Below are 27,891 nucleotides of genomic sequence, written 5' to 3'. Positions count from 1 at the left end.
ATTTAAAAAAAAAAAAGTGAGACACTGCTGAATTATATTAATTCATAAAACTTTAATGTTGCATTCATTTGGACAATTCACCATAATTTGAAAATAATTTCTTATGAAAATTCTCTAAAAACATACAGTATTATTCTATTAAGTTTGGACCACTCTATTCCACCATCTCACTCTTTCCTCCATTTCTGTTGCAAAATTAAAGTTGCATGACCTGCTAGTGACGAATCAGATCAGTGCCCTGTTAAAATGATCTGAAGGAGAGGGTGTCAGGACAGCATGAGTGGGATGTTCTTAGATATGAGCAAATAGGAAACCTGAGAAAGAAGAGTGAACGTAGTCAGAGGAATAGAGACCATTAGATTCTGAGTTAGGCAGTTGGAGCCACACTTGATCATTCTCCATGAGATCGACGACAGCACTGCCAGAAGCCTGGTCAAGGTATCCTTTCTTGTACTCATCGTAAGTGTACATGAGCGGGGTACCATTTTTGTAGAGTGCAACCCAAACATTTGCTCCTTTTGCATGTACATGATAGGAGAAATAGTACAGTCCAGGGATCCTGCAGGTGAAGATTCCTGTTCTGGGGTCATAGTGCTGCTGCCTATTGTACAAGATTTTATCAAATTTGATGGGGACCGCTGCTGCGGGGTAGGCTTTGGCGAGGATGACACTGAAAGCAGACACGGGCATTCCTGTCAGAGCTTGGTTTACTCCTCCTTTCATGAAAGACATTCCCGATAGCTCCCGGGACTCTCCCGCTTTAATGTAGCTTTCAGGCATCTGTTGGACTATGGATTGGCCGGGGGGACCAGGAGGACCTGGGGGACCTGGCAAGCCAGGTTCTCCGTTGCTGCCTTTAGGCCCAGGGGGTCCAGGTGGTCCCATAGGTCCACTTAAGCCTTTTGTAGAAATCCCTGCTGGGCCCGGCAGTCCTGGTGCTCCTGGCTCACCTTTTGCACCAGGGGCTCCTGGCAGGCCAGGGGGTCCGATGGGGCCTCTGTTCCCAGGTATTCCTGAAGGCCCTCTGGGACCTGGCTCACCATTGATCCCTGGCACTCCCTTAACTCCTTGTGGACCCATTGGACCAGGCAAGCCAGGTAGCCCAGCGTGGCCAGCATCACCTTTAGGACCTGGGAAACCTGGGTGTCCCTTAGGACCGGCAAGACCCTGCTCTCCTGGGTATCCTGGTTTTCCCTCTAATCCTCGCAGGCCTCGTTCACCCTTGGCTCCTGGGAATCCTGGGGGACCTGCAGGGCCCTTGTCTCCTTTGGGACCAGGTAAGCCATTCTCACCAGGAAAGCCTTTGAGTCCTTGAGGGCCCATGTTCCCTGGTGGCCCAGCGGGCCCTGGTTCTCCTGGCACACCAGCTGAGCCTTGGTCTCCCTTAGGTCCTGGAAGGCCAGAAGGACCTTCAGGCCCTCTGTGTCCCTTCATCCCTGGCAATCCTGGCTTTCCGAATCCTGGGAGACCTGGGGATCCAGGCAAGCCTGCAGGTCCGGGGTGTCCCTTGGCTCCAGGGATGCCTGCTGGTCCTGGTGGTCCCATTGGCCCAGGCTTGCCGACTCCAGCTTCTCCAGGTTCTCCTGGAGGACCCTGAGGACCTGGCATCCCAGCTGCTCCAGGTGCACCTGGTAAACCTCTGTCACCTTTCAAACCTGGCTGACCTGGAAGACCATTTTCACCAGGTTTCCCTACCCCAGCAGGACCAGGGAGGCCTCGGGGTCCCTGTGGGCCTGGAAGACCCCTGCCACCTGGACGACCTGGAATGCCAAATCCATTTTCTCCCTTTTGTCCATTTATACCAGGGATACCTGGCTCTCCCCTCTCTCCGGGGAGGCCCCTTGGTCCTTGAGCTCCTGGAGGGCCTTGTGGTCCTGGCTTGCCAGGAACAGACAGTCCTGCGGGGCCGGGGATGCCAGGGGGTCCTTGTGGCCCTCTTGCTCCTGGAAGCCCAACAGGTCCAGCTTCTCCTTTCTCACCAGTTAGTCCTCTCTCTCCTGGCTTTCCTGGTAGACCTGGCATGCCTGGCTTTCCAACCGCAGAGAATCCAGGTGGTCCTGGGGGACCAGGGGGCCCCTGGGGACCAGGACTTCCAAACCCTGGCTTTCCTGCAGGACCCGGTTGTCCTCTTGGTCCAATAGGGCCTGGGGGACCAGGGGGCCCTTGTTCACCCCTTACCTGCACACCTGTGAGAGAGAGGAAAATAAGTCAACCAGGGCAGCCACAACAGATTTGCAAACTTGTAGCACAGTGGTGAAATTTGTGAAATGTTAGCTTAATGTGAACCTCACAGAAGTCCAGTTTCTTATACTTGTGGTCACCAAGTACCTGATGGGCAGGGCAGAAGTGCTTCAGAGCTCTTACAATAAAAATTAGTAAGTGCAAATGTGTTGGATTTGTGAGCCACAAAGCCTCTCAAAGTATTTCTGGCTCCAAGCAAGACCTGTAGGGTCATCAAGGTGTTTAAAAGATTCTGTGCAAGCAGATGCAAGCTATTAAGGAAGGGGAAAAAACAAACAAACAAACAACAGGTAACTGGTTTAGCAAACTATCAGTTTTGCATCTTGGTGATGAATGAAACCAGAGAAAGTTTCCTGTCTACAGGTATAGCAGCTTTTTTTAAGATATTTCCTGGTATGTTTAAGTAGTGAGTGTTTGTTTATATGTCCTTCCCCCCCCTCCCCTGTCTCACACCTCCAAAAGCAGGACATGGCTCTGGTTTTGGTCTGTAAACATATGAATGATATATTTTTAAATACTGTCTTAAAGATTTTTTGTTTTTCATAAAATTTAGAACAGTGGCAAAGTAGCAACTGATAATTCAACTTACTGCATCAGTAAGTTACTCTAACAGTCAGAATTCTGGCATTGGGGTTTTTTTAATATATACTGCATTTTCTTTCTTAGTCATCAAAACAGCAGGTGGAGCCAAATATCCAAATGTCACAAATAGAGGAACAACAAAGGTCACTGGTTAGTTTTCTTGCAGTTTCCTGTTGGAATGGATGCTGATTACTGGATGGAGTTTCAGATTGTTACATAAGATGTTAAGATGTTACAGACAAGTTTAACATTAGATATTGTGAGACCATTTCTATTGTTTCCAGCAACTGGCTGTGTTGTAGAGCAAAATACCATACTGATGTTGAATGTAAACTTGAGGTGATTTTAAAAATAAAAACTGAGGGATATAGGAAGATCATGTTTTCTGTTTTTATAATGGCACAATGTTGTTTGTTGTTTATTTAGAAAAGATTTATAAGATTAACAATTGAACCAGCTAAAGTCTGCATAAAGTCTGCTCTCTTGCATAGAGAGCAGTGTGTATAGATACATATATATAAAACTTTATGCAGTGACTCTCCTGCTGTCTCTCAGATAATTAGTTTCTTTTTCCCAATCTGTAGTTAGTCTTGAGGACTCAAAAAAGAGATGGAGTTAGAAAACTACTCTTGTACTTGTGATATTTTAAAAAATACATATGTGTATATGAAATATATTTGATTTTGGTTTGATATTGGACCTGAAAGCGTGCCTTCTTCCTATATTGTCAGGGAAACTGCTCATGTCTACCAAGCGCATAGAGTGCATTTTTTTTTTTTGCTGGTGCATAAAGCCAGCACGAATATATAAGACCTTATTGTGCACACCTTCCTATCTCATCCTCCTTAAAGCAATGAAAAGGAAGATAATTGTTAAAATACTACACATAGAAAGAAAACAATGCCTGTGATTTATTGAAAAACTGAGAATGCAAACACACATCCTTCTCAGCAGCAAAGGAAACTTTGGAATCTCTGAGTACCACTGACAAATCTGTTGTAGTACTTGGTATCTTAATGATGTTGTTGGATTTCTTACCGCTCAGCTCCCAGATTCAGTAGGGTGTAATTGCAAGTTGGTTTTCTTGCTAAAAGGTGACATAAGGTGCGATAAATACATCATAAAAAAAAAAAAGGCTTAAGCTTGTCAAAATTAACATGTACATTGCAGCAAAAGTGAAATGTAAATTTTTTTTTACACATTATATCCCTTCATGACTGATAAGAGAGCTCACATCAGAAAAAACAGTGTGCTCAACTGGAGGACTTGGAATTTATTCCATAGATTGTGTCTGTGGTTAGACAGACAGTTTAAAAATCTGTTTACATAGGAAGACAGGGAGATCAGATCAAAGCCTCAATAGAAATACCTAAGCAGTTTCCTGAGCTAATGCTGTTTTGTTTTTAAGCATTAGAGAAAAAAATGCAAATAGGTATTTTTTAACTGTGTTTTAGATTCACCTTTATATCAGTCCTAGGTTCACAAACTGATGAGTGTTGCTGTTTTGCACAAGATGCTAAAAGCTCTTAGTGTTCATGTAGTTAAGAGATTTTCTGTGAGGAGATACATTGTTTCAAAATTGTGGTGCTTTTAGATTGAATTGTCTGGTAATCTTCCTGTCTAGAGACAACATCAAGTCCTCTGAGGAAAGGACAGCTGAACACATTAATGAAATAAGCTTTTTACCAGGTAAATTAAAGTTGTGGCTTGTTCCTCTTTTATGCGTCTTGGCACATATCTTGATGCAAAGTTGGCTTATGTTATCTGAGTGCAGTCAAATCTTATTTATCTATTGAATTAAGTATGAGGACTTCAGCATAACCTACAATAAAGGCTTATATAAGCATTGCTGAACAGTCAGACTTAATTCAGTGTTGGTTCTCAACGAGAACTTTTCAGATTTTAAGTCAAAGAGCTACTGGTTTTAAAAATGTCCTAGTATGTAGTAATATACTAGGTATGTTATGATAACACTAAATACACAGAGAAAAGGAAAGTATATTCTGACTGCAGAGCTGTCAAAAACAAAATTTAAAACTTTAAAATAACTTTTAAATAAATTAAGTTTTGATTGGGTTTAATTGCCAACAGAAATTGTTGCCCTGAGTTACCAATTTGGGCCTAGAACTGAAATTGTAGATACATGTTGCTTTTTGACAAAGCTGTACAAACCTAAAAGATAATTTATTGTTAACTAAATCTCTGGAAGCCACTGTTTGGTGACCAAATAGCAAAAGTAAGCTATGATTATGAAGATTTGTTAAGCAATTTTGAATGACTGGACTCCTATGTCTTTAAAACTGTAGGCTACTCCTGCTTTTGAGGTCTAGTATTTAGCCTTTGTTTCCTTTCCTTAAAAGACAGCATTTTATACTTCTCACATATTGATATAATAATTTTCATTCTAAATATGAAGTTTCACACACATTACATTCTGTCTTATTATATAAAGTGAAGACCTAGTTCAGGATAATTTATTTCACCCCTTAATCTGATTTTCTGTCTACTCTGCTCCCTCCTTTTTCTTAATTTGCTGTTGGTTGCCCCTTTCCCAGTGTTTTCTGTGGGAGGGAGAACAGTATGCAAAGAACAGTAAGTAGAATATGGTAGAGGATAACTAACCAAATACTGTACTTTAAAAATAACATAAATCTGTAAATTATTCAGAGTAGAGTCATGGAGAAACACTATGAAAATTTAATCAAGGGAGAGGGGGGAAATGCAACTTTAACCCAGTATTAATTCCAGTTAATAAGTCCTCCAAGTAGCTGTTTATGTGCATGTACCTAAATTCAGTTGGGGAGCTCTGGTAGGATTCCAGAATGTCGTTGTGCTGAAGTTGGGTAAGAAACCGTGACCATATTTGATGGATATGGCCCAGAAGAACATTTCTGGGGGGTAGTTCCCAGCCATGCCACTTCCACTTGCTTCTTACTGCAGAGTTTTCGTGTAGCACATAGACTGGAGCTGGCTGATCTGAGACCAGGACTACATCTTTGGACTCAATATGTGATACTTGTGAGCATCCAGTCCATAGCATCAGACCAGAGCTATTCTGAAATGAAACCTCCTAAATAAAGGTAATGTGGATTCTATGTCCTGAGCACCAACTGCTCTGCTCTCCAGATCAGCTTTTATTGTGCTACCCTATTTTCCAATGTAGATACAGTCTAAAATGTCCTTTTTCTGGTGAAGAGAAGCTTATTGCAAGTCCTGTTTTCTGAAACCTCCTTCAGCTTCCTCATTTCTACCCAAGCATGATTGCTTGAACTAACATTAGATACAGCAAAAGCAAAAATTAGATACTATTCTAAATAGTGTGTTGATATCTGAAAGAAAATAATGTTCCTGGGTTGGGGCATAGGGTTGTTTACAAGTAAAACTCAATTCTCTAAATTTTATTAATGATTTTAAATAGAGACTACTGATCACCTGTGGGGGACAATTCATCAAATAAAACCGGCACCTAGGAAGTCAGAAGCCTTGATTTCAAGTTCTTAAAATCTTTGTGTTGAGCATGGAAAAATAAAATAGAACCCAGTTTCAAACATGAAGTTTAGTTACCCATTTAACTTATATGGACGGAGAGGATACCCAGAAGATCAGAGTCACAATGTGACAGGTCCATTATATATCACCTATACAATCTGCCTGTACAATAAGACTGATTTATTAAATGAAGAGAACTTTTATAATACAGCTAGAATTTTATATTGCTAAGAGATGAGTCTGATAATAAAAATACTGTAAAGAGGTTTGTCATTTCTATTATATATCAGTTTATTTTGCCTTTCTAGATGTTAAATAGGTCTTCACTTGGCAGTGTGTACCACATACATATTTAAATTCACACCTAGGGTCTGTTTTGAGTAGAGATAACATGAAAGAATATGTAAGAGGTGTTTTTCTGAATATTGTAGATAGGTCTAGTTCAGGAACCCCAATGTTGAATAAAAAAAAATTGAAGATAATTACCATGTTTTATATAATTATGCACACAATCATACTATATTATTCCCACTACTGACAATTATATCTGTAGCTGTTTCTCCTCTCTCTGTCTTTGGTGATTCATGTGTAAAAAATTTTGTTTGTGACATGTGCATCTTTGTCAGTAGGAGGCAACTGCCAAAGCCCATTGCCAGTTCTTTCTGCAGTGATGAGATTTTAATAATCCTAAACTGTTAGTGAAAGTTGAAGGCCATTAGTATAGACAAAGAGCTTTCGTTCATGTATTGGCCTACTAGAAATAATTGAGTTAGCTTATTGTAAAAAAATGATAAACTTACCTTGACTCTTTACATTATATGGTAGGAAATGTGGCCCCTTGATGCTGGATTGTTTCTGGTATCGTTCAGAAAAGTATCCATCGCTACCATGGACAATGTTCAGACAAAGCAGCAGCAGTAAGGGGATTTGTAAATGCATGTTTCCAAATCTGATCTGTGTTAGGGGGAAAAGTCTGTTACTGAACAGAAAAGCTGTTCAAATCTGGTTTTAGTCCATGACTAAGTGAAATTTCTTAAAGTCTTGGTATTAAAAGTAACATAACTTTGTTCTTACTTCTTCCTGTTTCTCTATTTGTGAAAAACCCTCTTAAGAAAAAGGGATGCATTATTGCTATCACTTCAATAGAAGTCATATAGGTAGCTTAAATACAATAGTCTCACTCAAAGGAGAAGAATTATTTTAAATTGATACTAGCCTATTTTAAACTGTTGTCAGTTTAAAACTGAAATGTCTTGAGAAACAGAAATTGTTTACCAAGGTAAACCAGTACTCCAAAAGTCCAAGCATTCTGTATACCAAAACTGAAACAAAGTTTTCAGTGGAAATGCACAGACATCCACCAAGACCTAATTGCCTCTGTCTAATGCTATAGCAGATGAAGCATCAAGTGCTTGTTTCTTGAGTATCAGTGACAAGAATCTCACGTTGTCTTTATTGAAACCATGCTTCTATCTATACACTTTTAAATAGCCCCAGTGGCAGTAAGAATACTGTCAATGGCCCTTAAATATCAACCGCCTTCCCTCCCCAGCCAGAAAACATATCCTGTAGAAGTTATCTTTAAAACCAAATATAATGAAATGAAATAACATACCAGAATGTTGTGGAGCTGCAATGCAGAGTAGTAGAGCAGTGAATCCTCTGTTGAGGAATCCTTCTGCCACTGGTGAGTGAGCAGAAGCTGATGATTTCAAGTGGCACCCTTGAGTATTTATACTATTTTTCCCCTAGCTAGGTGACTGCTGGGCATAAGCTCCTCCTCAAAAAAACAGTAAGCAGTAATTATCTATGTGTATATGTGTGGTTTTTTAGGGGTGGGGGAATCTATTTTCGACTGTCAACCTAGATCCTGTTAAATGGTTTTTGTTTTTTATTTCTTCTTCCCTTGGATTTCTTATTGTTGATGAAATTGTATTGCTCACAGTATTTTCTAAAACTTTATACCCCTCCCACCCTCCCCCTTTTTTTTTTTTTTTTTTTTTTTTAAGAACTAAAAAAGGTAACATTGGGAAAAATAACTTATATGTAAGGTTGGTAATTCTAAGTGCTTTATCTGAATTTCTCTGTGTTTTAAGGAAAAAGATATGTTTTGAACTTTGAGCTGTTACTTTCAGGAGTAACTCCACTCAAGTCTATAGAGACTACTTATGTGAGTGATTTTTCATGGGGATATGAGTGGAGAAGTTATGATCAATTAAAATGTTAGTAAGAGAGTTGTGTGAGAACCTAAAAGGTACTCTCGTTTAGTTTAGGAGATTGATGGAGCATTTTTGAGCTTTCCTGCATGTAGTAATTAATTTTCTTAATGTTTTTTTCAAGCAAATGCAGTTATTGCTGTACTTTTACTGGATGCATGTTTTTCCTATTGAATAATTTCAGTTTAGTAAATTTAAACTTGCTGTTTTAATGTTAGTGGATCAAACCTGATTGCATCTTATATCTTTTTTCTTTTGTTTCAGATTATAGACTTATTTTAGCTGCTAAGGAAGTTTGTTAAACTAATCTTGCTTAATAGACTGTACCCCCAGATTATGATTTCTTTTCGTGATTAAATAATAGAATGTTAGTGTTTCAGCATCACTTTGATTAGTATTTTGCACTAAATAGGCAATAATTTTCAGCCTTTGAATTGCTTGTGACTGAAACATCATTCAGGATTGAAGGACAAATTAAGATACAAACTTTTCTCATTTAGGATGAAACTGTAGAAATGAATATATAGTGTACTTTCCTTTAATAAACATTCTCAGCAAAAGTACTCACATATAAGCTATCTGTATTAAAATTCTTTTACCAATTGCAGACTTCTTTGACACGGTTATGTGGTATTCTGTCTTGTAGGAGTTAGATTTTTTGGATGTCTCTTACATTCTTTGTTATCTTTGTTCCAAAACTTAGTGGAAAAACCAAGATATCTGTGTTGTTATGAAAGGAAGCTGAGCATGTGCTACAAGTTACTGTCATGAAAAGGTGAACATTTGTTTATTTTTCAAGTTAATTCAAGACATTTGTGGAAGCTATCTAGGGAGCAAGTGAGTGCAACTTGGTGATTTACAAGCAATATCTATGCGAAAGAGTATATATGTACCCATATCCTAATACCAACTGTAGAATAATGTGATCAGGCAAGGTACTAGTGTGTTATATTCTAAGAATACTAATAATTAACCTGCCTTGCTGGGAGTTCCCATGCATGCTAGGTACAGAAGGGACACCTGTTTCTGTTCCAACCAAAAGACTGAGCTGGTGGCCCTGAACTGTGTGGCTATCCTGTGAAATGACAGGTTAACGTGGGCTGAATTTTACCTGCTTTGTGTCTTTGTTTAATGCCACTCTCTCCAAGTAACAACTTTTTGGCTTTTATGTATTATGGCAAATATCCTAGAACACAAGTTACTGTACTGAAAGAGACCAATGGACCATCAAGTCTATTCTGCTTACAATTGTGCTAATTCTTTTGCTTACTAGAGGGCTATATTAATGTTGAGATTTAAAGACTGCTGCAATCATTTATTTAATGTATTGTGGAACAGTTCTGTTCTTCTATTCTTCTTCTTAGCCATCCTCAACAACACTATGTTCCATTTTTGTAAATAAACCCTTTCCACTGCAGAGGTCTTCAGACTGAAGCCTGCTTTCCCCATTGAGCTTGTGTGTCCAATCTGGTCAGTGGTTTTCACAGAATGTTTGCATGTCTGATGTCTACTCCCTTTGCATGCACTCAGTTCTTTTTAATCTTTTGAAGAAAGAAACTTTGTCCCCAGGTTGTTTGTGTAACTTCTCAAGGAGCTTGATTTAAAAATTATTCTCTATGAGAATTCAGTCATCCACCTTTGACAGAGGCGGCAAATGGGCATAGGGTTTATTTCCTCCTTGAAGAAATACAGCTTCAGCCCCTTTTTTTGGTTCACATGAATCCAAAAATAGTGGTTTTTGATTTTAAAACACTTAAATAAGCAGCCCTTAGTGGGAAGTGTGGTTGTTGCTAATTTGACAATATTTGGTTAAGAAAGTTAAGAACAGCAGGCTCTGGTTTTATGCACACACAGTTTCATGTTAATTTCCAGCTTAATTCATAAATACCCCCAAAGCAGGCACACTTAATGTCACAAAAGCACCGATAATGTACACTGATGTTTGCCCAGCAGCCTCACTTCCTGCCTCAGTTCCTTTTGCACAAGAAAGTGAATGATCTGTGTGTCTCTGCATAAATAGGGATGATTGTGGGGTTAAAAGGTACATGCAGGCAAACCCGTCGTCCTTGTGTTTAACCTGAGCTCCGCCTTATTGTGCTACCTTGTGCTTCTTCTTGGGTTTGAGGTTTTGTTTTTTGTGGGTGTGGGAAATTGAGGTAGAATTGGAGCTCACTTCTTTTGTATGCTTTTCTTATTGCTGGGGATATTTTTTTATTGGCACGGTGTTAACATACATTTAGGTCCATGAAAACACATGAAAGATAGGCTTTGGTATAAATTTGCATGTGCAAAAATACATGCAATAAACATACTTGTGTATACCTATTTTCAGTAACAGTACATTTTTTAAAAGATAGGTTATTTGCATGCCTATTTTAAAAGTATAAATGTACAGATTCTTTTGTTTTGGAGCTATGCATATAGTGGTCTTCACTTTCAACTGAAAGTATCTCCATTTTCCCCTCCTCCCCCTGACCCACTACCCTAATAGTCAGGAATAATGGTGTGGCACGTGGATCCATTGTACCACTCCAGAAATTTTTAGTTGTGTATTGGCTTCTTCTTGCCATATAAAGGTAGCAGTGGTAGTATTCCTTCAAAACAGCATTAGAATAATTTTAAGCCCTAAGCTGAAGTGCCCTAAAAAGACTCAAAATAGAGTTTCTCTGGATCATATGAAGTAGGTACTAGAATCAGTCTTAAATGACATTTGCAGCAGTCTGTAGTATTTCATCAGACTTGCTGACTGAATGTTCAGTTTGCTGTTGAATATTGCTAGAAAGCACACACTTGCAAATGCTTTCCAAACTCCACTGTTTCTTCAGTGTCTTGCTCCCACAGAGTGGAAACACGTGAGTAAGTGACATGGAAGTGGCACCATCCTTTGGGAAATGGGAACTGACTTTCACCACAATCCTGAAAGTTACTCACAAAAGGACTTGAGTGATTCCCACAAAAAGCAATTGCTTCCAATGAAGAAATGTGGAACAGCTTAATTAAGCACATAGTATTATGCAACATTCAGACAAAAACTGGGATGGGTCCTTGCAGTAGTAGGGAACTGGCTAAATAGATCTCTGATGCTGAGGATTTTCAGAGTGATTATGTTTAGGTTTGTTGTTTTGGCTTAGAGTATGTGATCTTGATTTTTTTTCACCATTTAAGCACAACCATGTGCTTAAATATTTTCAAAGAACCGAGTTCCTTGAAAGTAAAAGTTCACCCCTTCAGCTCAGGATTTGTAAAATTTTTAATGGTTAGCTTTTAGTCTTAAACTACAAAATAAAATTCAGGATAATAATTAGGTTTTATGTTAAAATATGGTACTCAGGGATCCCAGGACTATTTACTATTGATTTTTGTTTGGCTGGGTAATCTCAGTTCTGAAGAACAAGGCAAGAATGTGTTTGTGGCCAGTTTTTCCTGTGGTTTAAAAAGTAGTCTGAAAACTTCGGAGTGACCTTTTATTGATGACAAAATCTCAACACTGTTAAGAGTTTATCTTAATATAGTTCAGTATCTCTGCGAAGTGCTTTCTGACAGTGTCAGTTCCAATTTTGTTGCCTGCCTGAAGTAGATTTTCAAGACTCTACCTTAGTCTGTGATAAGCTTTCTTCTATTAACATGCTTATATCTCATATAACTCATGGTAGCTACCGTTTTGACGTTGACTGTAATAGGATGTAGCACAGCCTTTAGTGAGGAAATTCTTCAGTCTCCAACTTTAGGTTATCAAATAAAGGAGCATAGGAATTCCTAAGAGAAGTTTGAAAGTCTGCCATGAAATTAAAGATGTAATTGGGTTTCCTAGTTTGTAGTGCACTTGATGACACTCTGGAAATTCCTAAGTCATCTCAGGTTCATGATTTCAAAGCATCCTCTCTCCCTTTCTGTCACATGATGGTGAAGACTGTTTGGATGCTCCAGTGATAGAAATCAGGTAAGCTCGTAATAGGAGTGCAGAGGAACAAATTTTTCCACTGTGCCTTTTTTAATGGGGAAAACTAATACAGATGTTTTTCATCTTCTTACTTTTCAGGTCAAATGAACCCAAAGAATAGGTATCAGGAAAATCAATAGATATGGGAAATCTGGAGATTTTGCAGTTTTGTTCTGATGTTTTTGTTTATTTTGTATTGTAATTGTTACTTTGTGTTTACATGGAGCGTCTTTTCTGTTCCAACACTGTCAGCTTTGACTGCATAGGAGTAGAAAACATATTAATGAAGAAATTTTACTTTGCTAAGTGAAAAATGTTATTTCATCTGAGTTCCAGAGTGCATGTTTTCTTTTGTAATTAATAGATGTTGATGTAATATGCAGGGCTGTGTAGTGCTATCCATATTCATACCAAGGTTCATCTAAACTATCCCCTCCTCAAGCAAACAAAACAAATGAAGCTCTGTTACCCCCACAGTCCTGTATTAATCTTTTTATAGATTTAGAGCCCTTGTACTTCTAACGCTTCCAATTGTGGTTGAATAGATCTCCTACTTTCATGCAGAAATGGAAGGATGGTCTTTATTTATTTCGAAACTGCAAAAATGACTGGGTGCTGACCAGTTTCTGTTCAGCTCAGGTGACTGTTGATCACACAAAGTCTATTTAATATAGCAATATTTAAATAGATGACACTCAGTTAAATATTTATATTTGTATTCTGACTGAGTTAACTTACAGAGGCACTGAATGACCAGGCTGAAACCTCAGGAAAAGATGCATTCCATGTGGGTTATGGAGAAAGCTCCAAGAATAAAATTTCTGATTTTACATTTTTTAGAGTCAGATACTATTAGAGATTAATGCTTCTTAACAACACCACATTGTTTTTGGCTCCATTACATGAGGTTTGTGTAAAGATAAGGAAATCTTCACCCAATAGCAAATAGAAGTATTGGTGTTAGGAAAGATTTTTCCAGTACCTTACGTATGCTGCTGGCCTGATCTTACTCCTTCCTCATTTTTATTCCTTCCTGCTCTGCTTCTGAAAGCAAAAACAACAAATGTTGATCAAATAAATGCATTAATTTGAAGCTCCTATCTATTGTGTCACTTAATTGAAATTTGATCAGTTTCCAAGACCATAAACACACAAAGCTGTTTCTATATATTGCTATTCATCCTTTTCCCCACAAATGAATTTATGATTAAGTAGCTTAAATGTCTATATGTTTAATTTGCACTGGATTTGTATATAAATGTAAAATATCCTGGTGATAGCAGAACTTGTGTCTTTCTGACAGAGAGGAAGAACAGAAATATCCACTTAACTTTGTTCACAGTTTAGGAAGAAAATTTTCAAGGTGCTTGACCACTGAATATAATCTAAGAAAATACGAAAAAAAATATTTATATTTTGAGGATGGAGTTTCACAAAACTTTTTCTGGAACTCCTCAGATAAGCCAGCTAGAGAGATTTTCATTTCCTTTAACCTAGAGATGCTCATTTTCAGCCCTCTGTTTCAAGATGACTGCATTCTCAGTTGTGGCAATAGCAATGGTTTCTGAATCTCTTCTGTAAGTTGTTAGTATTAATTTAATTTGGAGTAAAATGCAATCAATCTTTCCTGAGAGTGATAGAAGGAGAAAAATTGTTTTTATAGGTCCAGAATATTTCTCAGGTTTTGTTCAGTGGTTTTAAATATCTGAAATAGGTATTTTTCTCTAAAGATCACTGCAAAAGTTAAGTATGTTCCTGAAGTTCTGATGTTCTGGTTTTAAAACCTGATGTGCAACAGCAAATAGAGTATTCACATAAAAACAAAGAAATGCTAAATAGTCACTGGGGGGGGGAAAGTAGGGGGAATGTATTTTTATGTTTTCTTTAATTCATGCTCTATTTTTTTCTGACTTTTATTGACATGTTTAATAGCTTGTTCTGCCTCTGAGTGCTTGAGGTTTCTTTCAGACTCCCCTGGACCACAGAGAATAAAGTAGAAGCCATGGTAAAAGAAGGGTTTAAACCATTCCTACTTTCCCAAAGGTGAAAAAGTTCAGGCAGCTCCCTCAAGTATTCCATAATTAGGGGAATCTTCCAAATACTTGCTGAAAAATAGGTGTATACTGTACCATGTGGTTAGCCTGCTGAATAGTCTCATTCATGGATCTTACTACCTGCTGTGGTTTGGACAATTGGCACAAAACTGGTTTTAAACTTCATGTTTAATAACAGGTGCCAAAGAGGGGGGAATAAAAAAATCCGGACTTTTACAGCCAGAACAAATAAAAGTTGTCTGAGTTCACTTTAAAAATAAGGGGTTTGTTTGGTTTTTTATGTCTGGTATTTTAAATGTTGTTGTTTCCTTTTCCTTTATTTAAATTGAAACTTTGGAAAGTTTTGTTGGTGTCTGCATATAAACTTCCTGTACTCTCTCCCATGCCCAAAGTAAGCTTGAATTCATGGAGCATAATTGTTCCCAATGATTATTAGTAGTACTGTTTTTAGTTTCACTTAGCTGAGATGGGATTTTTATAAGAATTATGTTGTCATAAATGAGAGTCATAATTACCTGCTTGTAGTAAAATGCTAATGGAGTGGCTGCTTTTATTATTACAGAAAATGCATCAGGGCTGCAAAGTTTTAGACATGATAACGTATTACCTCATTCAAATCCATAAGCTTCAATATCTCTTGGGTTTCATAAAATTACACAAATGTGAAGGGTGATTTTTTTTTTTTTAATTACTTTAACCAGGAGACTCACATTCAAAGATTTTAGGATTTACAGGTATATAAAATCAGATCATATATGGAGAAGGTAACTACCTCTCAAACTACTGTTAAATGATGTCTGGGTACTGCTGAGTTGGAAATTAAACTGCCTTAAATGTGGGTGCCTGAACCCAGGCCTAAACCCAGCATTTCTGGCTGTATACAGGATGTTAGACCATAGTGGTGAGAAGCTGAAGCAGGTTTGCTCAGCAGTGGGAAAGGCAAGGTAAATACTTTGTGGTTAGGTTGTACTGTGCTCCAGGCTGCTGTGAGAATGAACAATGTCAATCTACAACTAATTTGAGATTGTGTACTGTGCATTTGCATCTTAGGCACACTTCTGGGTGTACTAATTTTGCTATATATTACACTGTTGTGACTGAGGTTTGAAACTCACTGCAGTTTCATTTAATTTTATTCTCACTGCTGTATGTATTTTGCTTGAGAGTGTATCTAATCATTGCACCTATAGCACTGAAATATAAGGGAGTGAGTGTTGAAGATCTGTAGTGAATATCTACTCCAAGATTTACTCTTGGAGTTCTTTACAGTTTCAGTGTGGACAGAAATGGAGAGGAGTTAAACAAGTGGTTGTCTTTGCTAGCATGTAGTCCAGACTATTCAAATGGTACAAAGATTTGGCCACCCACAAGCTGTAGTTTCCAGTTTGAGAACTACTTTTAGTACTTGTCTGCAGAAGAAAAAAAAAAAAAAAATTATCAGGAAGGCTTCATAACATGTTGAAAATAAGGGAGGATGGTTGTAAACCCTTAAGATTCTGAGCTTGCCATGTTACTCTAAATTGTTTTTTAACCAAAGAAGGTGTGGAATTATGGAAGGTAGGGATAAAATGAATGCTGTTCCTTCATATGGTATCTACATTTTCCTTGATACATATTATTCATGCTAGTTTCATCACCTCATTTATCTTTGAATCTGATAGTCAATTAAACCTTGCCTTATTGCCATTGGATGGCTTATTTGATTCTATAAACAAGGAAAAAAAATCTGTCTTTATATTTGTGATCTTATTCTGTATGCTAGCTGTATTTCTAAAAAGGTTTTGCATTTTCTGGGTAAGTGAGAAACAGTCTTCAATACTGGATTTAGATACAGTAGAATCAAAAAAGATTCTTCTATATAGAAGATCCATCTGTAAATTTGGTAGAAATTACAGGAACGGGATTTGGAATTTGTTTTCTGGACTGAAACCTTTCATTTACCAGCTTGAAATATTTTTATATAAAGCTCAGCATCTTTAAGCATTCTCTTCTTTTCAGGACCTAAACATAACACTGTTTGTCCATTGAAATATTAGGGCACTATGAATGTATGTTAGGTCATTCAGAGAGAACTTTTGTTTCAGTAAATAGACTTCCTGTGTCTATAGACCTATGGTGGGATTGTATTTGTTTACCTTCTTATTAGTCAGTAAAAATAAAATTAACATTACTAGCATATTTCCTTCTGGTTCATTTTTATACATGTCTAACTCCAGATCTTTTCTGGTATGCCCTGTGTATATAATTTATATTGGGTTTCAGAGTTGGATTCTACCTTGGGCTGTGCTGGTGCCCGCAGGATGTTTATATGACCTATGCTAAGTTTCTGGCAGACTCTTCACTCTGAGGACTTCATGCAGTACTCTATCCCTTAGACACTCATGTCATTTAGAACAGGGTTTTTTTGTTTGTATACCATTAGTTTGGAGGTACTTTATGGGTACATTTAGGCTACTCATGGAGAGACCTTCAACAGTGTTGAGAAACTGAGAACTGGCAAGACCATGAGCAGAATTTCACAAATACGTGAAATAATCTCTAGTAATAGCACAGGGTAATACTAATACCTTTTCCAGTTTCTGAGGATCAAATATACCAAAGATATGACAAAGGTAGATCTATTTTACAGAATTAATGGGGGTAAAGGACATGTTTTTTTCATGTGTTCTTCCTAAACCTGCATTGGACTTTTAACATTTCTGCTGGATTATCTTTTAGAAGAAGAGAAAGACGTCACTGTAAAAAATTATATACTAAAAACAATCTGTAGTTTCTATGTAACTGAATTAGAAGCTGCCCCAGTGATATTAGCAATGAATCTCTCAGGACTAAATGGTGTCATGGGAACCCAGGATCTTAGTCTTGTGAGAATGAAAAGTCAAAAAAAAAAATCAAAGGTAAATGATCTAAATATCTGTTTTGGTTGAGAGTAGTTTACTACTCAAGAGTAGTAAACATTTCACTATTTTTAAACAGCACTACCATCTGGCTGGACTGATGGAAAACTGTCTTGGCCTGTTTGTTCAAAGCCCTGGGAGAAGTCTCTCCCAAGTTGCTAACATGCTGTCCTTGGATTCCTTCATTCCTAGGTTTCCTGGAGGACCAGCATGTCACCTCAGATGCATAGGTGCCAGTGCCTTTTTTGTTCCTAATAGCTGTGAGCTATTAATTTTGAATATTTACATGCATACAACTGCAAAAAAAGTGTATAGTTAAACAAGACAAAATTTCTGGTTTATTTTATGGCCTGCTTCTAAATATCTACTGGAATTAAACCTTTTTTGTCCTCAGTCGTACTTATGTTCAGGAAGAGACTGTGTGGCTGTCTGAGCCTCAGCGAATAATTTACCACCAGAGACTGATAGCATCTACTTACATTACACAGACTGCAGAACAGGGAGTTTTGGGTTTGGTGGTTTTGGAATGGTGCCAGCAGAGTGGGGGGGGGGAACAGCGGCCCTGTCAGATGAACAGGAGAATCCGACTGATCATCATGACCCTCTGGGAAAGAGATTAACTATGGTCTCCACCTGGCAGGAGGTTGGTTGCTCAGCAGTTGTCAGAGTGGGGATGGGAACCCTGATGGAGTTCCTGCAGAAGCATGTGGCCCTCCAGGTCCCGGGCTGCAGGGAATGTGAGAGCCTTTCCCTGGTAGTGAGTGATGGTTCTGGTAAATGCTGAGTGTGCTGTGAGCAGGGAGATGATACCCTCTGCCAGGCTGCAGAACTGCAAAGGGTAGTTGAAAGGTTGAGGAGTATCGGGGAGGCTGAACAGGAGACAGACTGGTGGAACCAGGCCCTGCCCTCCCTGAACCAGAAATGAGGGCACCCATCCGATAGGACTCAGGATCAGAGAGCCTCTGCATCCCACCCCTGTGAGACTAGAGGCTATAACACTGATGAGGGGAGTGAATGGAGGCTAGTTCATGGTCGAGCCAGCAGAAGATCTCCTTTTTTGCCCACCTCACTCCCACAAGTGCCACAAAAAAATAGGTATAAGGCTCTGGTTGTGAAAGAGCAGCCAAATGAAAACATAGACGATGGGAAACATAGACCAGAGGTGTGTTTCTGATCAAGAAATCCCACCATTCCTATCACAACTTCATCCACAAGGAAAAAAGAACTCTTATCATAGTTGATTCCCTTCTGAGGGGAACGGAAGGACCAATATGTCAGTCAGACCCTTATAGAGAAGTATGCTATCTGCCTGAAGCTTGAGTTAGGGACATCATTAGGAAACTTCCTAGCCTGGTGAGGTCTTCAGACCACTATCTCTTATTGATCTTTCACTCTGGAGGAGAGAAAGTAATGACTGGTAGTCCTACAGCTGTTAAAGGAGACCTTAGTGCCTTGGACAAGTCGTGATGATGATGGGAAGGGTAGGACACCTCTCCTGTGAAGACAGGCTGAGGGAAATGGAGGGGTAAGCCTGGAGGAAAGAAGACTCTGGGGAGACTTAATAGCCACCTTCCAGTATCAGAAAGGGGCTTACAGGAAGAGTGGAGATGGACTGGTTGCAAGGGCCTGTAATGGTAGGATAAGGGGCAATGGTTTTAAATTAGGGAAGAGTAGATTTAGATTGGATGTTAGGAAAAAAATATTCACCGTGAGGGTAGTGGAAATATGGAACATGTTGCCCAGGGAGGTAGTTGAGGCTCCGTCCCTGGAGATATTCAAGCTGGGGCTTGACAAGGCTCTGAGCAACCTGATCTAGTTGAGGGTGTCCCTGTTTACTGCGGGGGGGTTGGACCAGATGACCTTTAGAGGTCCCTTCCAACCCCAATTATTGTATGATTCTGTGATTTACGATGACTGCACTGTGGCCTGTGAAATGAAATACTTCCTTTTTAACCCGTGGCATCTGCACTGGGTTATGCAAATATGGATCAAGCCTCTGTTTTCTAAAGAATATAAATAGCCCAAATCTGTATTTAACAGAACATCGATTCATAAGCAGAGTCTAAGAACCTAGTTCTCACTTTCTGCATTCAAGCTTATGGCCTGGTCAAAACTTTACAAGCCTCCTGTACTTGTGCAGCACAGCACTTTCCTTTACTTCTGCACTTATACCACATGCCTGGAAGGCACATAAGTACCTCAAGCTTATGTTCTTATGGTTGGAGAACAAAGCAGACACAATTATATTTTGCTGCTGGCTTTTCCTGCTTCTTTTGGAGAATGATTTGTTAAGCTGAGTATGTTTGAGGTCTTGGGGCTGAACATAGACAGATGGGTTCTTTGGAGCAATTAGCTGTCAAACTCTAGTAAAGTTCTAATGGATAAATGCAATCAGAAAATTGTAATAATTTTATAGAATTCTGTGGCAGAATGGATATTTTTGATATTACACTAATATGTAAAAAAATCCAAACCTATTGAATGAAAGATGAAGCTGCTTTGCAAGATGGATGTACAGAACAAGGATAGACTTTTTTCCTAATATTTTTATTAAGGAATGGTAAAACAGTTTTAAACTACTATTAATGAAAAAGCTGAAGCCTCAGGTATTAAAAATTGGAGTTGGAATGGTGACAATTTGGCAGTGTTTAAATTGCCTGAATACCTAATCTTGAGGAATCCTCACTATTCCGCCTAGAGATGAAGAAAACTGTGTTATAATGCAAGGTACTTATCTGTTGATAAGTTCTTTGCTCTTCTGCCTTTACAATTACACCAGTTTTTCACTTGATAAAAACTTCTTTCACAGTCTTTATTTTTTATTATCATTACTATTAAAGATATAGTTTTAATATTAATAAGAAAAGTTGTTCAATGTGTAAAAACTAGTGTTGACGTGCCATGTATTAAGACTAAATCACTAAGAGTATAAATCTTCATAAGAAGCCAAGAAATACAGATGTTTCATATGTGTTATTTATAATTCTATAATTTTAATCATGATCACTTGTTACCTCAACATTCTTTCTTCCTACTGATATTTGCCTTTCTCTGAGAACCTTTTTGCCAAATGGTTCCAAAGGTTACAAATCTAGCCCTTTAAAAAAGTTTAAATTCACAAGTACATCAGCTTCAGGCTTTCCATCTCTTCACAATAAGATTTTTTCTTTATTCCAGTCATTTATGAAGGCTGCACCTGGAGAACTCTTTAAAGATGAGTATTGCAATGTTCCTGGCTCTTTTTGAAGAACAATTGTTGGATTAGCTTTTTGTTCAGGTTGTTTATTCTTTTACTTTTGAAGTATAAAAAACAATTACAAAGTTGGTAACAACTGTGTTGGGTTTTATTTGGTTTGTTTTCTTGTTTTTTGTATACCTAAGGTCTGGCATTTGTGTTCTTTAGTATAGAATATTTGCTCTGAATTTTAGTTATTGTCTTTCAGTATGAATGGAAGATGGGGTATTTAACTTTATTTCTTTGGTCTTAAGTGTTATGTTCTTTCCGTACCTGTCCCTTCCCTCAGCATCCTGATCAGTTTATCGCAACTGTTTGTAGCAGGATAGCAGAATAGGTATTTGTTTCAGTTTGACCCATTTTGATAACTTCTAAATTCTTGAAGCATCTGATTTAGGATATTTGTCTAATTCTCATGACTGGAGGCAACTGTTCTGTTTCTGCTGAAGCTGGGTCACTGCTGAAAACCATCAAAGCTTGAAGAAGCCAGAAAATGTTAGTGTAGCATCTTGTTTGTACTGCAAATCCTAGTCTTGCTGCAGATTTATTTCAAAAGTGTTCTGTTATGCAAAGTAATTTAAATCACATTAACAAGTATGTAAATTTATGTGCTGCCCTGTGTATGAACCATGCTGATTCTTCAGCAGTTGGTTTTGGGAATGTGGAGGCAGCAGATTTGGATATGGAATCATAAAATTCAATACAATCATACAACCACAGAACAGCTTAGTTTGGAAGGAACCTCGAAAGATCATCTGGTCCAGTCTTTTATGGGTTAAGGGAGTTTACATGAGATTATCTAACACCCTGTCCAGTTGCTTCTGACAAACCTCCAGTGATGGTGACAATACAGTGTCCTTGGGTGTTGGGAAACTGTCTGAAAGAACAGACGTGAGCAATCCTGACTATTTAGCTTTAGCTAGAGTAGGATAAGGGCCTTGAGGCCTAGTTCCAAGGTTACTGAAAGATGAGCTATGGGCAAAAGATAAGGAAGCTGGCAGTAGAAAAGAAGAATAGCACAGCACAGTAATGATTAGCCAGCAGAAGTTCTGTGAGAATAGAATTTGTGGCCAAGATATTGCCACCTGCAAGATATTGTTATATAAAGAAGGGCTCTATATAAAGCGAGTGTGAATTGTTAATGGACGACTTCACTTTAACCGTATTGGTGACTACGTGTTGTCCTTAAGCCTCCGCGGATTTTTTTCTACACCTGGGGAGGCTGTTGCAGGTTGTTCTCACTCTAAAAGATTTCTTTCTTACACTGGTATGAATATACTCTACAGCAGCAAAGCATTTGTTGATTTTTTTTTTCTGCTTTGTAGTTCTTTGGGTCTTTTTAGTAGAATATAATTAAAATAAGGCATTTCAAGAATACCCTTCCTTTCCCTTTCCTCTGCTCTACTGCTATTTTTTTTCCCTCAGCTTGTTTGTTCTTGAAGGTTGCTTTCCAAAGTTCACAAAGGTCAAAATGGAAAACCATAGCAAAAGAACAAAGGAAATCTGTTTTGCTTTCAGACTATCCTCTTTTCAACAGCACATCAGAATGTGTTTTCGCTCCCTTCACAACTGCAGGATTTTTTCTCTTGAAGACTCTTGGGGCTGGTGGAAGTGGGTGTAAATAGAGAAGACAGTTAGCTTCTAACTAAAATTTAAACACTGCAGATTTCCTACATAAAGGATGCAAGTAATAAATTTTACAAATGAAGGTTTATCTCTTTCAGTGTTTCTTTCTTTGCATTTCTTTCTACCCTTCATAACTTCAGCTTTGCTCTTTGCTTCTCTGTGTATTTGATGCTTCCTCGTACTATTAACTGTTTTCAGCATGAGATGCATGGAAGAATTTGTTGCTGCTTTATATCAGCTCACGATCATGATACATGCACATTATCAAGCAGGGGTTCCTTAGAGCCAAGCAGCATGAGCAGAGTGAGAGTACTTTTTAAAAAAAAAAAAAAAAATGAGGCCCAAATCAAGAAGGAAATATATTTTTTGAAGCTGGATGGAATCAAGGCTTTAGAAAGAAACTGCTGCATAGTACACTACCTTTTTCCTGCAAGTTGTCTTCTCCTATTGACACAGAATCAGTGCTTTTAAATAGAATAATTTAACTAGCACTTAGTCATATTTTACATCTTTTCAAAAACACTGTATACAAAACTTGTTATTTGGTTTTAGACCACCAAAGATGCTTGTCTGTTCAATGACACACTGTAAAATGTGTTCCTATAAAAATGAAGCCTGAGACAACAGCAATCAATACTGAAACTTCAACTCCAGGTTAAAGTTTTGTATTTTCTAATTTTAATATTATAATTTCTGTTATGCCATCTGAGAGACAAATTTTCAGCCTTCCTTATCATCTATCCTGTTCAGATCGTCTGAGTTTGAATGCTATCCTGGATGTAATGAAAAAAATATTGTTTTTAATTTCTCATTCATTTTGCTTCTTTATACATAAAAAAGTAAAACCTGCATCTTGGCCCTAGCTCCAAGAAGTTGCAGAGTGACTCGAGCTTGTTATGAAATGTTTCTGCTGTGATGACAGCCAGAGAATGCTGTCTGCTTGATCAGGTCAGTTTTGGAATTTGAAAGATATTTTTGTGAATAAGGCTTCCTCCTGCAGGTGCTCAGTCTCTTGTTTTCTTCAATGTTATTTAAACTTAGGAGACTGAAGAGCCTTCTTACCATCTGACAAATCACTACCAGGTTTTCCAGTAATACTCTGAAGTCTTGACATGTGTCTCCATTTCTCCCTTGAGAAAAGCATGATTTTAAATATTTTCAGTGGCTAAAGCCAAACTAGGTTATTACAATAATTCATTCCAACTGTCATAACACAAGCCAAAGAAGCTTGCCCAGTAGCTTCTGTTTCTGCCCAAAGCATATCTTTAAGGACATAACCTCCTGGCCTTTATTTAGCTGTGGGTTACTCTGGTTACTTCACACACTGCTCCTGGTTCTCCGGAGAATTCCTACCTCATATCACATAGGGAAGCTTCCTTTAAATGATTTATTATATCTTTCAAATGTTTGGCAGGATTTTTTTAGGGTTTTCTGTTTCTTTTTTTTATTTCAATTCTACTTTGGAGTATCATGCAATACCATTTTAGTTTTAGCAAGATGATTTTATTTTAGCAAGGAGAACTGAAGTGTGTAAAACTGTATGGCCTTGTTTTGATTTGGGAGAATAAGCATCAGAAACTATCATAGATGGCTACTTCAGCCACACAATCTGTCCTATGTTTCCAAAGGAACTTGTTCTTTGGTATTTTAATAAAATTTTTCTCTCTCAAACATTGCTCTTACTATTTTCTTATCTTTCTTTTTCTGATGATCACATTTGTATTCTGTCTTCTCCCTGCTTGTTTGGGCATGGTATATAGTCTGCATTCTGGGTAGAGGATGTGTTGCTATTAGTATATACCTGCATGTATTTGCGTATATACATATAAGTATACAAACTGGGTAATATACTTGCACAAATAAACATTTAAAATATGCTTCATTTATAAAAGATGTCTTCTGTGTCTGTGGAGATGAAAAGATATCTAGCATCATGCAATTGTCACTATTTCTTTCCAACATTTTCAGACCATATGTAAAAAGCATAATTTTTATTACAAAATATTAATTAGTTTAGGAATAGTGATATAAAGAATTAATTTAGACAAAATTAGGAATTTACATAGGAAGTATATAACTATTTATTTCCAAGCTTTTATTTCATGTAGTTCATGATTTAATTCACCTTTTATACAAATTGGCATCCAAGAGATATTTGTCAGTGTTAGGTAATTTAAAGCAGAACTTTGTTAAAAAGTTTATCTGCAAATTCAAAAGGAAGAGGAGCAATTTTTCAGTAGCAAAAGAGGAACATTCCTTTAACTCTTCTTGAGACTTCACATAAAAATCTTTGCTTATTCAAGTATCTTCTTTTATGTTTTCTCTTTCCTAAAACACTTTTAAACAATATAATGATCTTATGGAGACTATGGATTAGTATTTTTATAGAGAGTGCTCAGTTAACTCATCACTATGCTTCAGAGCTAGGTTGTTCCCAAAAGCAAAATTGGGAGTGGTTTTAAAATTATTTCAGTCTCTCTACACTAAAACCCATCCCCTTTGCAAATTCTGAGAAGCAGAATGACTCTCTGTCCTGGTCAACAGAGCAAATGTCTACACTGGTCCCCTGCGTCTGTGGGTAGAGCCTGTTGTATCTTGACTTTGTCCATAATAACAAACATCCTACCCTTGTCAAAGGTTTTTCTATTACGATGGTCAACTAAATTAGTCTGAAGTTTATCTTTCAAATTGGAAAGTGAGTTTAAACAGGAAAGGCTAAGGTGGAAATAAGGCTGTGGCAGTAAATAAGAGTCAACAAAGAATGCTGTCAGGCCTGGTAAATCCAAAGCCTACATGGCCTACATGAAGCATTTCACAGTCTTTCTATTGACAGATGCATGTCTGAACTTGCATCTGGTAAATTCTGCTGAGGGACACCAAAACAGCTCCTTTTTTTTGGGCCAGATGAGTGGGTATAAAAGCTTTTCTGTGACTTGCCAAATGCACACAAATAAATCTGGGACACTGAATTCTATTTAAGACTGTGGTAGCAGGTTGTACTTTTCCTCTGTCATTGTTAACTCTTCACAAGTGCTATATTTCATCTTCCATTGCTAATTTCTACGTGACCCTTTTAGATGTGTTGTACTTCCATTTGAGTTACTGGGAAGTTGCATTGTCTCTAGCAGCTGCAGCTTTGCAGGAGGATGCTCCTTGGTGAATTTCATGCCTCTGACCAGCTACACAAAGTAAAATTCTGCCTTTTAGATACTTTGAGCCTCTGAGCATATTGGACATGTCTGTACAGCTGGCACCAGACTCCTGCACTTCTGCAGAAGCCAGCTGGATGGGAAGCAGGTTTTGACTGGGAGCTACGTGATCGTCCTAGAGTGGTGCAGCACCTGATCAGTGACACATATATTAATGCAGGGACATCCATGCTAATGCAGCTGCTTGCAGGCCACCATTGCTTTGTATGCAGCCAGCCCAGGCTGGAAGCACAGTCTGCTTGTACCTGCCTCTTAAGGTTTCTCTGCTGTGTCCAACAGATTGTGTAGGACTGCCAGTTCTGGTCACCTAAAAATATATTCTCAAATTACAGCAAAAAAGAAATAATTCTAGTCTTAGAGAATATGAGAAGAATGGAAAGAGTGCTGCTGGAAAGGGAGAAGAAGTTTTTCTTTTACACCAAACTATTTCTATCAAAATGCCAGAGCGTACAAACTGGGGAACTGGCAGGAGCCCTCTCCACGCAGCTGTTTTCTGTTGGATGCTTAAGGGAAAACAGCTTTGGAGCTGGATGAGTGGGGAGTCTGGAAATCCTATTGTATGTGCTTATGCTTTTGAACAGAAGAACTTCATGCTAAACTGCAAAATATGGTAGCCATGGATCCAGAAAGCTCATCTTTGATGTCTGTTAAACTGTTTTCCTAGTATTTATCTTCATGACTGAGCGATTTTAAGGAAAATAAGGTAAATACTTCCACACTAATTGGAAAAACAGATACTTTCATTTTAGTAGAGAACAACCGTGGTAGTTAAACTTCTGTGTGAATGACTTTTTTTCTCAGAAATAAGAGCTACTGCATTTTTACAGACAATAAAGACTGAAAAGGGGAAAAGAGTCTTTATGGATTAAAGGTCCCCCTTCTATATAGAAAACAAATGCTTCCTTTGCACCAACAGAGATTTTACCACAACTTTCATGACTCATAGATTATAAAAAACACAAATGAACAAAAAAACTCCGAACAAACAAACCCACAGCCTTGTCCCCAAGAACTCTAGAGCTGTTGTCTTTCCTAATTTTAAATAGGTGTAGTTTGTGTTAGTATTCTGGAAATGTAGGCATATCAAAAGCCCTGCTTTACACACTAGACAATGTGAACAGCTAAATATTTGTGTAAGTGACATTAGGTAGCATTAGTCTTTGTCTCATAAAAGGCTAGTCCAGATAATAGTGTAAGAGCCACCTTCTTTAGCTCAAAAGTTGACTCATGCTTTTAGTTACTGATTCAGCTGAACAAGTTCTGCTTACAGCACACGAACAGCCCCACGTAGTCGCACAAACTGCTCACATGATTCAGAGAACAATTATCTTTCTGGTTAGTATGATGGTGCTTTTTTCCCCCCATGATAAAGAAGGTCAAGAGTTGCAGAAGACAGTTTAATCTACCTTTCGCAAATATGATGGATTCAAAGAGCACTATTTTGGCACTGATTTATGGCAGGAGGAGCCTGCAAACATGGGTTATGAGAAGTAGTACCTGTTATTACATCAGCCAGTGCAATTATAAGGGACAAATCTAAGAGATGAAAAGGAAGTTAGTTGAGAATTAAATAAAAATAAAATAAACAAAAAGATAATTCAGGTTCATCTATGCATAATTCTCACCCTGTCATGAATTAGTAAACCTTCTGAAATAGGCTGAGGGAAATGTAGAATGCTGATTTACAAGGTTAAAAATGAGATGTTGTGCCTTGAGAAGGAGCAGCAAAAGCAGTTATATGCAAGATGTGATTGGTTTCATGTGAGGGGAGATAAAAATGATATGGTTGATGAAGTGAGCTGTTGGAAAATGTAATGATACTCCTCAGTAACTAAATTCCTTCTGTCTCCCACAACGGAAAGAGATCTCAGTAGTGTTTTGAAATCCAGTGTTCTTTTTAAAAACCACTTCTCATTGAAAAAAATCTTTTTCTGGTAAAACAATTTTTTCCCCCTGAAAACATTTTTTCTTCTGAATGTTATTGTGAAAGGCTGGGAAGTTTTTGGCTTGGTTTTGATATTTTATATAGTCTTCACTTTCTATTACTAAAACAAATTAATTTTTAGCTTAATTAATTAATTTTAGTATGTGTGTCTATGTTTTTATAATGGAGTGAGAAAGGTGGGCAGCCTTCAACCTGGAAAAGGTGAGAGGAGACTTAGAAATATTTTCTCATCACGTGTTTATCCATTCTAACTTAGTTATACATGGTCAACTAGTAAATTTCTCTTTCCAAACTGGCCTTGCTTATGAAACATCACGTTTACTTTGGCTGCCAGAGCTTTAAGCAGATGTTGTACAAGAGGTGGAGAGTGCCAACTTAGTTGAAAGATCTATTAAAACATTTTAAAGTAGGCAGAGAGGAACGCTGCTATTTATTTATTTGAACTCAAAGTATTAAA

The 27,891-nt window shown here is 37.9% G+C and overlaps 2 protein-coding genes across 3 annotated transcripts in view; one reads left to right on the top strand and one right to left on the bottom strand.

The window, feature by feature from the left end:
* NT5DC1 (5'-nucleotidase domain containing 1) overlaps positions 1-27,891 on the top strand; it is a 131,284-nt gene that overhangs the window by 16,535 nt on the left and 86,858 nt on the right. The window lies entirely within an intron of this gene.
* COL10A1 (collagen type X alpha 1 chain) lies at positions 292-7,254 on the bottom strand. Its single transcript, XM_008493501.2, has 2 exons — positions 7,113-7,254; positions 292-2,186 (listed from the first exon to the last, which is right to left on the bottom strand). The coding sequence occupies exons 1-2, from the start codon at positions 7,249-7,251 to the stop codon at positions 292-294; spliced, it is 2,034 nt and encodes a 677-aa protein (XP_008491723.2). The 5' UTR covers positions 7,252-7,254.

This window comes from Calypte anna, chromosome 3 (assembly GCF_003957555.1).
Source record: "Calypte anna isolate BGI_N300 chromosome 3, bCalAnn1_v1.p, whole genome shotgun sequence".
NCBI lineage: Eukaryota > Metazoa > Chordata > Aves > Apodiformes > Trochilidae > Calypte > Calypte anna.
The sequence above is the reverse complement of the archived record's forward strand: the minus strand, read 5'-3'. Positions and strand labels throughout refer to the sequence as shown.

Coding starts and splice junctions, on each gene's coding strand:
- COL10A1 (XM_008493501.2), bottom strand. CDS start 7,251: ATGCATTTACAAATCCCCTTACTGCTGCTGCTTTGTCTGAACATTGTC. Junction 2,187..7,112: donor ATATAATGTAAAGAGTCAAG/GTAAGTTTATCA, acceptor TCTCTCTCACAG/GTGTGCAGGTAAGGGGTGAA.